Source organism: Lactuca virosa, chromosome 3 (assembly GCF_052849685.1).
Source record: "Lactuca virosa cultivar CGN04683 chromosome 3, Lactuca_virosa_CGN04683_v6, whole genome shotgun sequence".
NCBI classification, from domain to species: Eukaryota; Viridiplantae; Streptophyta; class Magnoliopsida; order Asterales; family Asteraceae; genus Lactuca; species Lactuca virosa.
Genome location: NC_136428.1, coordinates 113,612,633 through 113,628,313, shown reverse-complemented (window position 1 = coordinate 113,628,313; position 15,681 = coordinate 113,612,633). Strand labels below are relative to the sequence as shown.

Here is a 15,681-nt window from a genome sequence, read left to right as displayed (position 1 = left end):
ATACAAACCTAACTTTACCATCTTTTGACAACATTTTGCCCATTTATAACAACATTGGTTTATAACTAATAACATATTTCCAATGAGATTTTGTTACATTTTCAAGTCAAATATCACTTCATTAGTATTTAATGACATTAATTAACCATGTTAGTCATCGTCATTTATACAATCGAGGTCGAGGATCATCTTAAAACTTTGTTAACAATACACATAATAACAACCGAAAGTATTAGTCCATTCATATTCAACCTATTAAGGGCGTGTTCGGCAAAACTAGTTGGTAGCGGGTAGCTTGTAGCGTGTAGCGGATAGCTTGTAGCTTGTAGCGTTTTGTTAAACGCTATATGAAGTAGCATTTGGATTTGGAGCGTTTTGTTTAAACTAAACGCTAGAAGCTTGTAGTGCCGAACGAGGCTTTCTGTTCAAAACGGAGCGTTTTGTCAAACGCTAGAAGCTAGAAGCTCTCAAACGCTCACAAACGCTCTGTGCCGAACAAGCCCTAAAAGACATTTACTTTAACCCCGTACCAAATTCACAGTTCATAAATTTTGATTAAATTTGGTGAAAGCTTTTACATAATAATTGTTATTTAACATGTTCATCACCATTAAGTTTAAATCCTTAACATGCATTAAGATTTTTATGAATACCCAACATTATATAATTTGGTTTGTTAGAATAAGAAAAATATTTGAACCGATCATCAAGTTTTTAGTTTCAATTTTCGAAATTTTTTAGTTTTTAGCTTTTAAAGAAAAATTCAAGGAAAAAAAAAAGTTTATTCAGAGTAGGAGTTTTTATCTTCGGGCGTGTTCGGCACGGAGCGTTTGAGAGCTTCTAGCTTCTAGCGTTTGACAAAACGTTCCGTTCGACACTACAAACTTCTAGCTTTTAGTTTAAACAAAACGCTCCAAATCCAAATGCTACTTCATGTAGCGTTTAACAAAACGCTACAAACTACCAGCTAATTTTACCGAACACGTCCTTTTATTTTGAATAAAAAATTCATAATTCTTAAGCTAATTACAGTAGCTTGTGGTATAATCTAATTTTTCTTTAAAAACTAAAAATTATTATTGCATAGTTCTACATAAATAAAAACTACAACTTTCAGCTACCACGTAGTTTTACCGATCAAATCTAAAAATATTATATTTATAATTAATTATCAAATAATATGATTAATTAATAGGCCTCCCAAATAGTTGGAGCTTCACATAAAAATCAATAAATTAGATGTAACAGAATAAACTAGATGTAACAACTCATAATAATCATTTAAATCGCCATAATATAAATAAGATGAATCTTGAAAAATAATCTAAAAAACTGATGGGGATCATCAATCATGATTCTTCTCATGAATACTCAAAACAAGAAATAGGAATTAAAAACTAAAAAGAAAATGGTTCTCTGGTTTTTTTTAATATTTTCAAAATATTAACTACTAAAATTAAGAAAATTAATTGTCCTTGACCTCCACATGTCTCTGAGACCCGATCGAATCAAAGCGCGTTCCGGTCATCATCATCACCTTGAACTCATCAAAGCTTATCATGCCGTCGCCGTTAACATCCACACCGGCGATCATTTTCCGGCATTCCGCGATCGAGCATTCCTCCCCCAAACTCTCTAAAACATTATGCAACTCCTCCGCCGAGATCGACCCGTTTTTATCAATATCGAAAACAGAAAACGCGTCTTTCAGATTCTCCAACACCTCCGCCGAATCGATATCCTTCGTGTTCAACTCGACGAACTCCTGCAAATTTATGAATCCGTCGCCATCTGCATCCACCTCCTTGATCATGTTCTTTAATTCCTCCTCGTTAGGCTGGTGGCCGAGGCTTCCCATTATCGATCCCAGTTCAGACCACGAGATCTTCCCGTCGCCATTGACGTCGAACTTTTTGAATACTTGCTCCAACTCCTCCTCGATCCGCTCGCGAGAGTTGAAGGAGCTCGTACGCGATGCCACCGGCGGCGACTTATTCGACACCGGATTTGTGCCGTTGTGGCTGCTGTCGTCTTTGCCGTTTTTCTTCTTCCGATGAAACAAATTCTTCAAACCCATGAATACGATAGGGTTAAAATTCCTTTTGATTTTTCAACACGACAACAAATGGCAAAACAAAATCAAAAGATCGCCGAAATTTGGAAAGGATTGAAAGCGACTGGGATGAAATTGATGGATTGAAAATCTGAAAAAAGGGATTAGTTATGGATGGGAGAATTTGAGAGATGAAGATCAACGTATCAAACCCTTTTTTGTCGCCCCCTTTTTAGGTATCATAGTTCCTGTAGAATAGAGGCGTGCGTGAATGCACGATGAGTGAATGGTGCCCCTTCCTGTTTTCTCTCCGCTTCAATTAAACAAACTTAATAATGCCAAACAACACCTAACAACCAATATAAATACTTTGATTTTTTTTTTCTTTTAAATTAAGTCTTCAAATTCAAATTCAAGTTTGATTTATAAATTGTAGATAAAATAAACGATTAATTGTATAATGATCTTATATTTAATAAAATTTTCCGTTTAAATGTAAACTCTTTTTTATTCTATTTTAAAAAATCACATATATTTTTTCATTTTTTTTCTCATCTATGTTTTTTAGCAAGTTTACTGTATTCTTCGGTTTTTATAAATAAAATTCGGAAAAACCATCGACTATTTTTTATAACCCTTGACTTTTTTTTCCCAAAAAAAAAAAAAAAAAAAAACTCACACTTTTTTGTTTATATTAGCTTTTTACATTTTGGTTCATAATTTCTTTATTTTTCTTATTGTTGTTGTTATTTACGGTGTTCTTAATAGCTTTTAACATTAAAATCATAGAAAAAAAACATTTTATTTTTTTAAACACAAAGAGAAAAGATGTTGCACCGAAATTTTGTTGAAAAAATATATATCAAAATCTATCTGTAGAACATTCAAAGATTGTAGCATGTGAAGATCATTAGTCTAAAATAGCTTTGATATTTTATAATATTATTTTAATAATCAAATTGAAAGACAACTTCTGAATTCCAATCTATCTTTAGAATCTAATTTAAGCTTTCATGTTTTTCCGTTATAAATATTTTCAATCTTTGAAGTGATTTGATCAATAATAATATCATTAGATTCATTATACATTGAAAAATTCTATAATGCCAAAGGAATTTGTTGAATATTGTTGGTGCATGAAAGTGTCCCTCGGCAGCTAAGTGTTTATGGCGAGGTGTTGAAGGAGTGTGAAGATGTTTTTGGATGTGGACCAAAGTTACCTTATAACCGAACTTGGTGATTGGCTATGTATGGTGTACTTTACACCGCAACACAGAACTTGTGTCAATATTTTATTAGATGATATCTTTTGTTTAGATTTTGTCTGTAATGCATGTTAAATATGACCGTTAGTCCACTGTACTTATGCATGGTTTAGTCTGTTGAAAGTATTTTTTTTGTAAAGTACGGTGGACTAAAAATTAGTCCATCAAACTTATTTTGTTCATCATTTATCAACTTCAAGTCTTGCATACAAGCTTGGTTAAGATTCAACTAAGTTATTATCATTGCTTTATATTTATTCTGTAAATGTTGTTCTTATGATTTTCATAATTTAACTTGTTAATTTTACATCTCATTTATTGTTGACCTATTAAAGATCCCTTTGAGTTAACTTATACAATCACGCAATCATATGTCACAAAAATTTCTCTCAACAATCGGTATCAAGCCATAATGGTTCTTTAAATTATTGATGAAGAAATAGAGTTTCAAAGGAATATAATAATATTATTATGGATCAAATCAATTTTGAGATTGAAAGCATTTCTAAGAGGAATCTAAAATTATAATCCAAACATAGATTTAGAGTTTCAAAGTTGTCATTTTATTTGATTCTAGAAATAATCTAAGAAGTCAATCCAACTTACTTCATGTTCCGACCTAGAAAACCCATGACTCTGCAAGTAGGGACGGACGCAGGATTCCATAGTATGTGTGACACGGAGAAAAATAGTAGTGGCACAATAGTAAAAAAAATCAAAATTTTTTACACTACGTTTAGACTACTTAGGCGTTGTTGGTGATTTTAGTGTCACTTGACATTTTTGTGTAATTAGAACTGACATTTGAGCTAAGGGGCTAATTGTTTGTACTCAATATTATATGTTTGGTGAATGCGGAATGCAGTCATATATAAGATCGAATTATAAATCGGTACGACATAATGACAGGGGTCAAAGGGGCCACGCCCCCTTGTAGGGTCCTAGGGGTAACGATTCTAGAAAACCATTGATTATGTCATTAATTTCGAGATTTGCATAACTAATTTAGAAGATTAATCCTAATTTGTCATGTATATATACGGCTCTTCTTTTGAGCCATATACAAAGCCCTTTTCTCAGCTCTTCCTTTTCTAAACGATCTCAGAATTCACTGGCGGTTTGGTTTGTGTTTATGTGTCTAGATACACAAGTGTCCTTTTGGATTGTCCTAGACTGGATTTCCATAGGGTGGAAATATCAATTCGAAAAGTGAACATACACGATCTATAAGGACTCTGGATTTTCACCATCACCCTATTTTCATTTATCCTCCAACAGGCGTTGTCGGTGCCATTACGTGCACCATAACAAAACTGTCATTGTTTGCAAGTTAGGTTCTCTTTCAACATAGAAATCCTGATAACCATGGATCAACTTCATTCCATGAAATATAAAGAAAATGAAATCTTCCTCTTAAGGTAGTTAATTGTTAATTTTCATATGCTATAACTTTTTAGCATCCTAAAAATAAATTTTGAAACAACAAGAATTGAAGACGATATTTTTTCTCTTTGTTTTGAAAAAAATTATAAATGTCTCCTTTAGATTTTGATGTTAAAAGCTATCAAAAACTCCAACAATATGAAGAAAAAAACAGATGAATTATGAGTCCAAAAAAAATTGGTCCAAAGGAAAAAGTTTGCAAAGTGTGTCGCGCAGGGGAGTGGGGGTAGAAGAAAAAAGTTGAAGGTTTTTTCGAGAAAATTATGTAAAACCGGAAGATTGTAAGTAAACTTCCTAAAAGAGCCAAGTAGAAAAAAAATAGCAAAATGTAATAGCTTTTTTGAAATAAACAAAATTAGATTTAAATAGAAAAAATATAAAGTTCTTTTATATAATTAACCATTAAATAAATACACTGTTCAATTAATTTTGTTTTGCAGATGATACTTTATATTATTAACTTACAATTAAAATTATAAACTGGTTATATAAGTAAAACTTTATTAAGAACTTACTAAACATAGTATATTATATAAGATAATCCAAGTGAAAATTATTTTACATTTTTAGATTTGCAAAAATATTCTTAATTTATTAGGTTTATTACTTTTTTTTGTAAACTAACTTTTCATTATGTCAAATTTGTCAACTAACTAATTTTATGTTTTAAAATGATAACATGTTTTTCATATGGTTAGTTTCTATCTTAGGTTGAATAGGTCATTCTTTTCAAATTCTAACACTTTTGACACAAATTTTAATTTTTATTACAAATTCAGTCCAAATTTAAAATTTCATTATGAATTTGCCTAAAAAAAAATTAATTTATTTTTCCACAACTTTTTTAAGATTTTTTTATAATATTTTAGAAGATTTCTTTTTCTTCACTTTTTCCATTTTATTTTTGAAAAAAAAAATTAAAATCTTTTCTTAACTTTTTTTTTCCAATTTTTGTATTGCATCGTATACATTAGCAAACAACCTTTTTTCCCTACTTTTTCATTGCCTAATATGCATTACAAACCAACTTTTTAATATATATATATATATATATATATATATATATATATATATATATATATATATATATATGCATTAACAAATGTTTTTTTCGTTGATTGTACGACACTTAGGTTTGATGAAAAACAGATATTATTTAAAATCCAAGGAAATAATAAAACACAAAAATTGTAAATGGTTATTTTGAAAAAAAATTGGTTTGCTAATATATATTAGGCAATGCAAAAGTAGGGAAAGAAATGTTTGCTGATGTATATGTGGCAATACAAAAGTTGGAAAAAAATAAGAAAATATTGTAAATTTTTTTAAAAAAAATGGAAAAAAAGTTAAGTAAAAATCTTCTAAACTATTATAAAAAGGTGTTAGAAAAGTTGTAGAAAAATAAATTTGGAGTATTTTCGTAACAAAATTATGAAGTTGGACCGAAGTTGTAATAAAATTTAAAATTCAGATCAAAAGTGTAAAATTTAAAAAAGAAATGACATATTCAACCTAGGATAGCGGGTACCCTTTTAAAACATAAAATCGGTTAATTGACAATTTTAATATTCTAAAACATTAGTTTATAAAAAACAAAAGTAGTATCAACGTTATTTTCTTCATTTTAATAAATAAGGCATTTTCATGTATAGATATTTTGAGGTGGGGTTTTATCAATTGAATTTAGTAGTGTTTTTACACATAAAAGCAACAACATCATCCGATTAATTCAATATTTTTTGAAGTATTTCTATTTTGGCAACTCCAAATACAAACTAAATGCCAAATATAAAAGATATTTATAAATCCACACATCGGATCTATTTGTTTGATTGTTTGGCCTTTTATTTGGCAAACCATTTAATGATTCAAAGGGTGTTTGGGATTTTTTATTTAAAATTAAGTTGAGATTTTCTATATAAAAAACATTAATTATGGGAAATATTACTATAATTATATGTGAAATGCATTAATTAATAATTTCATATTTAATTATGTTAATATTTTTCATTTAATTATGGTAATATTCTATAAAATTAATACATTTCACTTAGGACACATATTAGAAAACTCAACTAAGTTATGTGTTTATTTGTAAAATTGTTTATTAGTTTATTCGGTGTTATAACTGAATTTTTTTTAAAAAAAATTGAATTAGTTTATCCGGTGTCGAAACAAAATAAGTGATAGATTATTTTTAGTGATTGGCAAGCTTTTATTTTATGTGTAATAATTAACAACTTATTAAAAACTCCTTAAATAAGTCAATAAGTAGGAAGTGACTTAACCACTTGGGTTGTGGTGATTTGGTAAGGCATGTGGAAGATATGGTGGATAACCTATTGACCGACCCATGTTCAAATCCTGGCACCACTCAGCCATTGTGGCCATGGAGGTTCGCCTGCAGTGACTCCAGGGCATGAGGCAAAGTCTCATGTTTGCAGCGGGGGATTAGTCGGTGCGCAAAAGCTGGCCCGGAAACCATCGTTAGGGAAGTTCCCTTTCCAAAAAAAGTAGGAAGTGACTTATCAAAAACTTCTTATTTAAGTCGATAAGTGCTTATGAAATTTTTTTATTCAAACGTTAAACACTCCTTATTGTTGATACAAAAGCGGAATAAATCAATAAACACTTCAAATAAACAATTTCAGACACCCCCTTAAGGCTTGACAACAAACTTTTTAAATCTTTTGACAATTTTTAGCTTTAAGAAAAAAAAATTAAAGAAAAAAATTTGTTCGAAAGTACAAGTTTAAAACTTTTATTTTAACAAAAAAAAAACTCATAATCCAAAAGCTATTTCAAGTAGTTTTTGTACCTTTCAGATTTTTACAACTTTTAACTTTTAGTTTTTATGTAATTTTAAACTTTTATAATTTTCTGCTAATTTGTTGAATACTTTTACACAAATAAAAGCTACAACTGTGAATTACAAACTACTAGTTTTAAGCTTTACAGCTACCAACTAGTTTTGCCAAACACGTCCTTAATAGAATGATCATTATAATTTTTCAGTTAATTTGTCGAATACTTCTATACAAATAATCTAATTATCAACTATCAGTTTCCAGTTTTACAACTACTTGTTAGTTTTGTTAAACACATTCTTAATACAATGACTAAGAAAATGATTCAACAATATGCAAATCTTGTAGGTGATTTTGGATTTTCTCAATATTCCATATCTTTTTTGTTTTATAGTTATTTTATTGTTTGAATAATCTTATGCTAATTTTAATGGGAAACTGATTGAATAGACAATGATGGTTAGATAGTCTAATTCTAAATGTACCCCCCCTCCCATTGGTAGTGGATGAATGTGTGAATCCTAATAATTTGACAATTTATATAAACGAAGGGATACAGAGATAAATAAAGTATTATGCATATAAGGTTTGCTTTTTCTTAGACCAAGTAAGAACATGTTTTATTTGTATATTCTAGTAGAATTGTATTTGGGCATATTTATTAGTGTTGTTTCCATAGTTTCATATTGAAAAATACCTAAACTTCTCTAGATGGTGTAGAAGACTATATTTCACATGTATTTTTGATATAAAATGTGTAATGATCAAATGCAGGTTACTCCCGTCTGAGTTGCAATCCAACCAAGAGTTATCATATGATCAAGAAAAAGACCATGTGTATGTCTCCACCTCATGACTCAAAACATATAGTCCTAACATTCGCTCGAGGGTTGGTGTAACTGCATATTAACAATTAACTTTGAGTGTAGTTGGAAGATTGCATAAATGCTACATAACAACTTAACTATAACGATTAAGAGGGTCAACGAGAAGCAACCTTCAGCAGCATGTAAACGTTGATAACTTTAGACTGATTGTGCTTACAACCATATGAGCTGCCACCAAATTGTTATCAAACCATAAAGAAGTGGCATGAAGCCTTAAAATGACATAAAAAACTTAATCGTTCTTGTTGCTCAAAATAATTAAAGTAATGTTCAGTTTCATGTCAAAACAAACATTCTAGAGAATATTTACTCTGAGTTGTTATTATGATTAAGTAACGGTTGTTCTAATTACAAGTAGAATATCATTCCTAGGTTCTGGACAAAATGGTAGATAATTTAGTAAACATATTGGTTATAAATAACTTAATTTTGTTATTAAATAAGTTCATTAATTGGTTAATGACAATCAAACATAGCCAATAAAACAGTCAGCAACAAAACCTTAGAGTTACCTTATAATACCATAAATTTGAATTGTAACAAACATAAAATAAACTTTAAGATAAGGAAGAAACATAGAATACAAAACAAGTAGATTTCTTATTATAGTTGACATTGACATTGACATTGACAATCAGTGAATAAAGTTTAAAGTTTAAAATAAGTCGGGATATCTATCTTTTCTGGCTTTAGCCCTTGTGGTCTCCAATAAAAATAACACAGCCACAAGAGCAAACATCCACTGGAGTGTTAACAAATACCTCCTCCATCATCCCAAAGCATTCATTCTTCTGGAAGAAAAAAAAAAAAAACCTACAACCCATCATCTTCATAATAACAACTTCTTCACCAGAGACAGAAACTACTAACGATATACAATTTACACTTTATACCCACAAGACAAGACAAGACAAGACAATGATAGATCATAAATGTAGTTGCCCTGGACCACTTTTTCGCGATGATCTTGAAACAGGAGGCCTGTTCAACTCTGGTGTGGGCCCCCTCACTTCTTCAGCTTTCTCAACCTCCTTCACCTCCTGTGTAGATAATATAAGTAAAGTAACTCATTTTTCATTTCCGAGGGAAAATGATGTTGTTTGTGATTTATGAGGGGTATTGAATTGATTAAGATACCTTTGAGGAAATGGAAATGTTGCGTGAAAAGGAGCGTGCTTGTGTTTTTGAATGCAAGCGATGTTGGTGTTGTTTCTGTTGGAATCGTTGTAGCCAAGATGCAAAGTTTATTCCATTATTGCTCATGTTCATGTTATGAGAAGAATCTTCCTCCTCATTCATGTTGATGTTATTGAAATCTTGTGAGAGTGTGGAAGGGTTCCTTGATTCTTTGTTGAAGGAATATGAAGGTACTGTCTTCAAACGAGTTCTCAAGATCTTAAAGGCTGCACTTTGCTGCATTCATAGTAAATCAAATAAACATTTCTTCAATTCATTTATCTACTCAGGAAAGAGAACTAGAAAAGTAGATTTCATTAACAAGATTCACCTGAGGAAGTAACATGAGAAGACCATAGAGCGATTTTAATAACCATATGTATCTTCCAGGTTCAAGAAGCTGCATATAAATAATATAAAAAGTTAACTTTGTTTCTAATAGAAATTCAACTTTTTAAATTAAATATCAATCAACACACCTGCAGCCTAAGATAAGCAAAAATAGGAGTCTCTAAAAGGTGTATCAATTTGTCGAGTTGAACCAAGAATCTGACATTAATATCCTCCTCTGTTAAAGATTGAATCACAGAACTTGCGTGTTGGTAAGCCTACAAAAAAAAAAAAAAAAAGATTAAATTAATAATGTAATAATCAAATAATAGGGTAATATAATAACCTTACCTGTGCTAATAAGCAGAGACTTATTATGGCCATTGATGAATGACTCCATGAGGTGTATAATGAAAGAAAGAAGTCTTTTCCAGCAGCGTTAATAAGTGATTGCTTTAAAAGATCTCTTAGATCAGATAATTCAGATGAGGTAAGCAGAATCAAATTTAAAGCCTGAAATACAAAATGAAAAATATAAAACATTAATATTTTAAAAATATTAATGATTGTTTTTTATTGAGATAAAAAACAACCTGAACCATAGTAGATGCAAAATCCAGATCAGCTTCCCCTTCTAGAATTTTAGACAGTTCACGGTAAACTCTTTCAGCATCTAAAAGCACACAAAGTCGGCGAATAATCAAAGCCCCACGTCTGAAAAGGGCAAAAAAGTCAATCAGAAAAAAATATATTTTTTTTTAAAAAAGAATTGAAGAGAATTAATTTATCACCTTTCGAGGAGGGCATGATCTGTCCGAAATTTTTGAACTAAGAAAATAACAAGCTGGCGAAAGTTATGTTGGTCTTTTGCTATGGCTGCATGTACCTCAAGCACCAAGAGCACTACCTACAAAGTTTGTGCCAAATGACTAAAATACCCTTCAATAAAGAAAAAAGAAAATAAAGGTATCATCATCATCATGTGGATTACCTGATCAGAGGGGTCTGATAATGACTTGAGAAGTGTGTCAAAAATATCATTCAGAAAAGAGAGGACCTGTTAAACAGATGAGATTTTTGTAACTTTAAAGATCTCTAAAATAATATATAAAAAAAAGGTTCATATAATGATAATCCAATGTTACCTCCTGACGATGCCTATTCAAAAGGGTTGAAATCCAATGCAATGATTCAATTCGAGTAGCCTCATGCTCGTTAGATAACTGCCTGATAGATTGAGAGGGCAAAAAGGTAATTTTACTATGATACTTAATAAATTATAATATGTGTTGAAACTTATACAAACCTCCTAGCAATGTCAAGGATTGCTCCAACATCAAATCCTTCAGCAGGAGCAGCCTTGATTGCACGAAGCTCTTCATTTGTTTCACGGGCTACCTGATAACAACTATCATATCAAAAAAAAAAACATATAGAAAAGAAAATATAATTAATGAATAAAAAATAAAATAAAAACTTACAACTCGTATTTTCTCTTCTTTGTCAGCTATGCATGGTAAAATAGCTCCCAATATATCAGCATAATAAGGTACAAGCTGGTCTCCACCAAGTTTTACAAATTCGTTTATCTACAGAAAAAAAAAACAATAATTGTCTAACTGATGCCTAAACATGGTAGGTTGCCAAATAGTTTAAAACTTTCATAAAAACATAAATGACATTATTACCCATGTTATTGCAGTCCAACGAGTGAATTCATCAGGAGAAGCTGCTCTTTGTACAAGTATTTCAGCCATGCGACCATAATCTACAGACTTCAAGAGTAGGACTGCTAGAGTCAGAAATTAACAAATAAACTATGAAAAAAAAAACTATATTTTTGGTCCCTGAGGAATCAGTTTGCAACTTTGGTCCTTATTTTAAAGATTCATAACGACATTGGTCCCTCGATAGTTAAATCTAACTACTCGGTTATTACCTTTTTTTTAAAAAAAAATACTATGTTGGTCCCTGTGGTATAGTATTTTTTCAGTTTTGGTCAAAGGGAAAAATGGTCATTTAAAAAAAACAGATGAGTAGTTAGATTTAAGACCGTTAGAGAACATCAAAATATAGACCAAGATTGCAAACTGATTCCTTTAAGGGACCAAAACTGTAATTTACTCAGAAAATAATATAACTGAGAGATCTGATGACAGATTTCTTGTAGAAATGTTACCGGGGAGTTCTTAATCTCTTGAAGAAACTCTGAAAGTGCTGAGTCAGCTTGCTGGCGGATTTCATGACTAGAATCACTTAACATATTAAATAAACCTGGGATATATCATCATGTCGATGTCAGTGAAGTTCATATAAAGAAAAAGTTTATAAAATTTAAAATAAAATATTTTACCATCAAGAAAATCAGGAAGAAATCCCAACATATCGATGTCTGGAACACTGTCCAAAACCGTGATCCAACCCACCAAAAACTGGCGGACGTAAGGATTCAACACATTCATCCGCTCTCTCAACAACGGTATAAATTCCTCAATGCTGATTTTAAAAAAAAAAAAAAAAAAAAAGGAAAAGTTAATATGAAAATGACTAATTACCCTTATATACAAATATAAAGTAGAACCAAAGATAGTCACCTGAATTGATCACTCTCTGTCACAATGTCCTGTTTTTCAAACAAGTAAAGGGCAATTCAGTAAATAGCATTATATAGAAAATGGGTAAGAGCTAAAATATATAATGAGACCACTTGCCTTTACAAGTCTATCTAAAAGATGGGCAGCGCTTTGTACATTGGGATCTGAATCTGCTGAAAGCTTACATAATGCATCGAATATCTTGTTAAAGTGGAAAATGAATTCTCCTCTCACAACCTGTAAAACTCAAAAGGTAAGTTGAAAATGGTTTATATTAAAAAAGCTTGATTGATGAAGTCTGGATTCATTCTCACCTTTGCAATGTTGTATAAAGCTTCACAAGCATAATAACGAACTCTGCTATCTTGATCAGAGAAAGAGTTTATGACTGGTGGTAGAATTTGCTGGCAGGTCATATCAGAAAAAGAGAAAGTTTTATCAAATTTAAAAAGTAAGTCAAACTTCACATCAACCAATTACTTTTCTGTAACTATTAAAAAGATAGTTTAAAGATATCAAAACTAATACCAAAAGAATTGACAATATAAAGAGACATTAAATTCAACCCATCACGAAAAAGTTTCCTGACCTACTAATAATTTTCTCAAATAGCATGATAGCTAAAAATAAAGAAAAAGAAAATGTGATTACAAAAAGTGTCATCAATAAATTATTATTTGAAGGCATAGTTAGGCAAAGTTCAGAACAACATGATCAAGAAAAAGTAACTGCATATTGACTAGTCCTTGTGTATAAATATATAATGAGAACCTACATAGGGAATTAATGCCCAGTAGGCTAGTAGAAGTATAAAACTACTGATTATGCTTTCTTCAACATATTGACTAGTCCTTGTGTATCAATTTAAGCAGCCCATACAGAAAATGGCAAAGGGATCAACAAATTCTACTCATAATTTTATATAAACACATTAATAAAACTGAAGTTTTATCTAGTGGTGGGGCTAAAGGAAAACTTCTAAGATGACTCTAATTGCAGCAAAAGCTTGTGCCTCCTTATGTAAAAGAAGTGCTAGAAACAGTTCAATAACCACACTTTCAAGTAGCCTACCATCTACCAATTGATTTCAGACTTTCCATCAACAAAGTTCTGAAGTCTAAACCAATTTCTTGTATGTTCATGATTATGAAAGTGTGAAAAACCACTCATTAAAACAATAAACCCTAATTTCAAAGTAGATCATCCATGATCATATCTATGAAGTTTATCATCAAAACAAGCAAGTCCTCTACGTATGAGGAGAGAACAGACATGCAAGAACAACAACAAAAACATAAACCTTGCAAACAAAACTAAAATGTAAGAGAACATCACTTAAAGCTCCCAACTGAGATATGATGATTAAGCTAAAGATCATAAAATGTCAAAGAACATGACTCCTAAACAGGCTTTCAATTAATTTGGAGAGTTCTTGTAACGGTTTAGACATTTAAATTATATCACATCTTAAAAAAACTGTGAATGCATGATGCATCAATAATCCTAAACAAGTGATCATCAATATAGACTTTGGAATGCAACAGTTAGTAACCAAGATTAACATGGGTGATCAGTATAGAGATTTGAGGTCATTGAATATGCTAGAGGGCTATTCCTTAAACAGGAGTGCATAAATGATGTTATATATGTCATAGAAACATATAGGGTTCACCTCTATAATTTCTATTGAGCATCCCCAACTAATTTGAGATTAATGACTTCTTGTTGTTATGGTACTACAGAGTAAAATAACAAATTAACAGATACACACAGAGATAAAAAAGAGGAAAAAGGAAGGTAACTGATCAGCACCCTAACTTATCTCATTTATGAATAACGATTGCACCAAACTAAGGACCTATATCACATAGCATAATTTTTATACTGACTGCAGAAATCTAACAAGTCTATCATCAAGGTTCAACCAATACTGGTGTTCTATGTCATAACAAAAAAAATAGCCAAAGAAATCAATCCAAACCTCGAGATGTTGTGCAGCTTCAGCACTCAAACCAACAGTAGCTGCAGCCAAGCCAATCAACCCTCCCTGCAAATATGAATAACAAATTATCAACAATGCCAAGTAAAATCTCAGAATCATTCTGGCTATACCTTGCGGTGATTTGCTTGAGGTGAGTAAGTATACTCATGTGTCAGCAAATTAATCACAGCAGTAATCTTATCATGATCTCCAGCAGCTGTCAATTGCTTTACAATTCCTTCAACCTAAAGAAACAACAACAAAATCATCACCAAATCTAAAACTTAACAATAGATTTTAAACAATAGAACAAAAACAGCACAGTAGTTCAAAATTGACTAAAATAACATATACAGCACATTCCAATATTTGATTAAAATAACCAAAAAGCACACTAACCTCAAGCGCCGCATTTTTCCGCTTCTCATATAACTTATCAGAGAGGTTCCGCAGCACGGCGGCCGGAATGGCAGATAAAGCATCCGCCATAACAAACGATAATTATAATAAAATAATTAAATCCTTATCTAGTCGGAGCAAGGCGGATAACAATCAAAGTCGTTTTCTGACCTTCTCTTGCTGGAATCGGAACATCTCCTTCATGGATTACAACTAACAATAACAACAGAGAAATTAAAAATTACAGAATAAGGAAAACGATGAGCGGATTTTTGGAATTTAAAGGAGAAATTCGATGAGTTCGAGTGTGTTGTAGATCTAAATCGGAGTTTTGAGTGTGTGAATTGGATTGAATGGAAACGGAAAGAGACGCCGGAGATCTGTCGGAGGGATGGTTTCTTAGTTCTCAAGGGCGTGTTTTTGGCGTTTTGGGGTTTGTAATGAATAAGAAGAGCAACGCGTGATAAGTTGGGAGTTGATCACAGAAGTTTGCCAGCTTTTGAGCCCAAGGATAATTATGTAAACTACCCAAATCTACATCAATTTCATAGTTTAGTAATATAGTTTAATAATAGTACTATTTCATTTTATAGTTTAATATTATTATTTAGGGAATTCTGCAATTAAGTCTTTAAAGATTGGTTCTATTAACGTAAAAATCATTCCTGAATTTTTTTTTTTTTTTTTTATTAACCCCTGCATCTTGTCTCCAACAACCGGTTACCACTTACGGAACCAGTTACTCC

At 31.2% G+C, this 15,681-nt stretch overlaps 2 protein-coding genes across 2 annotated transcripts; both read right to left on the bottom strand.

The window, feature by feature from the left end:
* Nucleotides 1–1,274: 1,274 nt before the first annotated feature.
* On the bottom strand, nucleotides 1,275–2,391 carry LOC145166416 (putative calcium-binding protein CML25). Its single transcript, XM_079085391.1, has one exon. The coding sequence runs from the start codon at nucleotides 2,075–2,077 to the stop codon at nucleotides 1,466–1,468; it is 612 nt and encodes a 203-aa protein (XP_078941517.1). The 5' UTR covers nucleotides 2,078–2,391; the 3' UTR covers nucleotides 1,275–1,465.
* A 6,640-nt stretch (nucleotides 2,392–9,031) lies between these two features.
* LOC145166415 (protein VAC14 homolog) lies at nucleotides 9,032–15,440 on the bottom strand. Its single transcript, XM_079085390.1, has 20 exons — nucleotides 14,936–15,440; nucleotides 14,668–14,781; nucleotides 14,537–14,602; nucleotides 12,870–12,959; nucleotides 12,673–12,792; nucleotides 12,556–12,584; nucleotides 12,315–12,457; nucleotides 12,141–12,235; nucleotides 11,650–11,736; nucleotides 11,443–11,550; nucleotides 11,268–11,359; nucleotides 11,107–11,188; nucleotides 10,953–11,018; nucleotides 10,753–10,868; nucleotides 10,555–10,675; nucleotides 10,313–10,474; nucleotides 10,111–10,239; nucleotides 9,963–10,031; nucleotides 9,593–9,868; nucleotides 9,032–9,495 (listed from the first exon to the last, which is right to left on the bottom strand). Exons 1-20 carry the CDS (start codon nucleotides 15,023–15,025, stop codon nucleotides 9,382–9,384), a joined length of 2,169 nt encoding a protein of 722 aa, XP_078941516.1. The 5' UTR covers nucleotides 15,026–15,440; the 3' UTR covers nucleotides 9,032–9,381.
* Nucleotides 15,441–15,681: the final 241 nt, after the last annotated feature.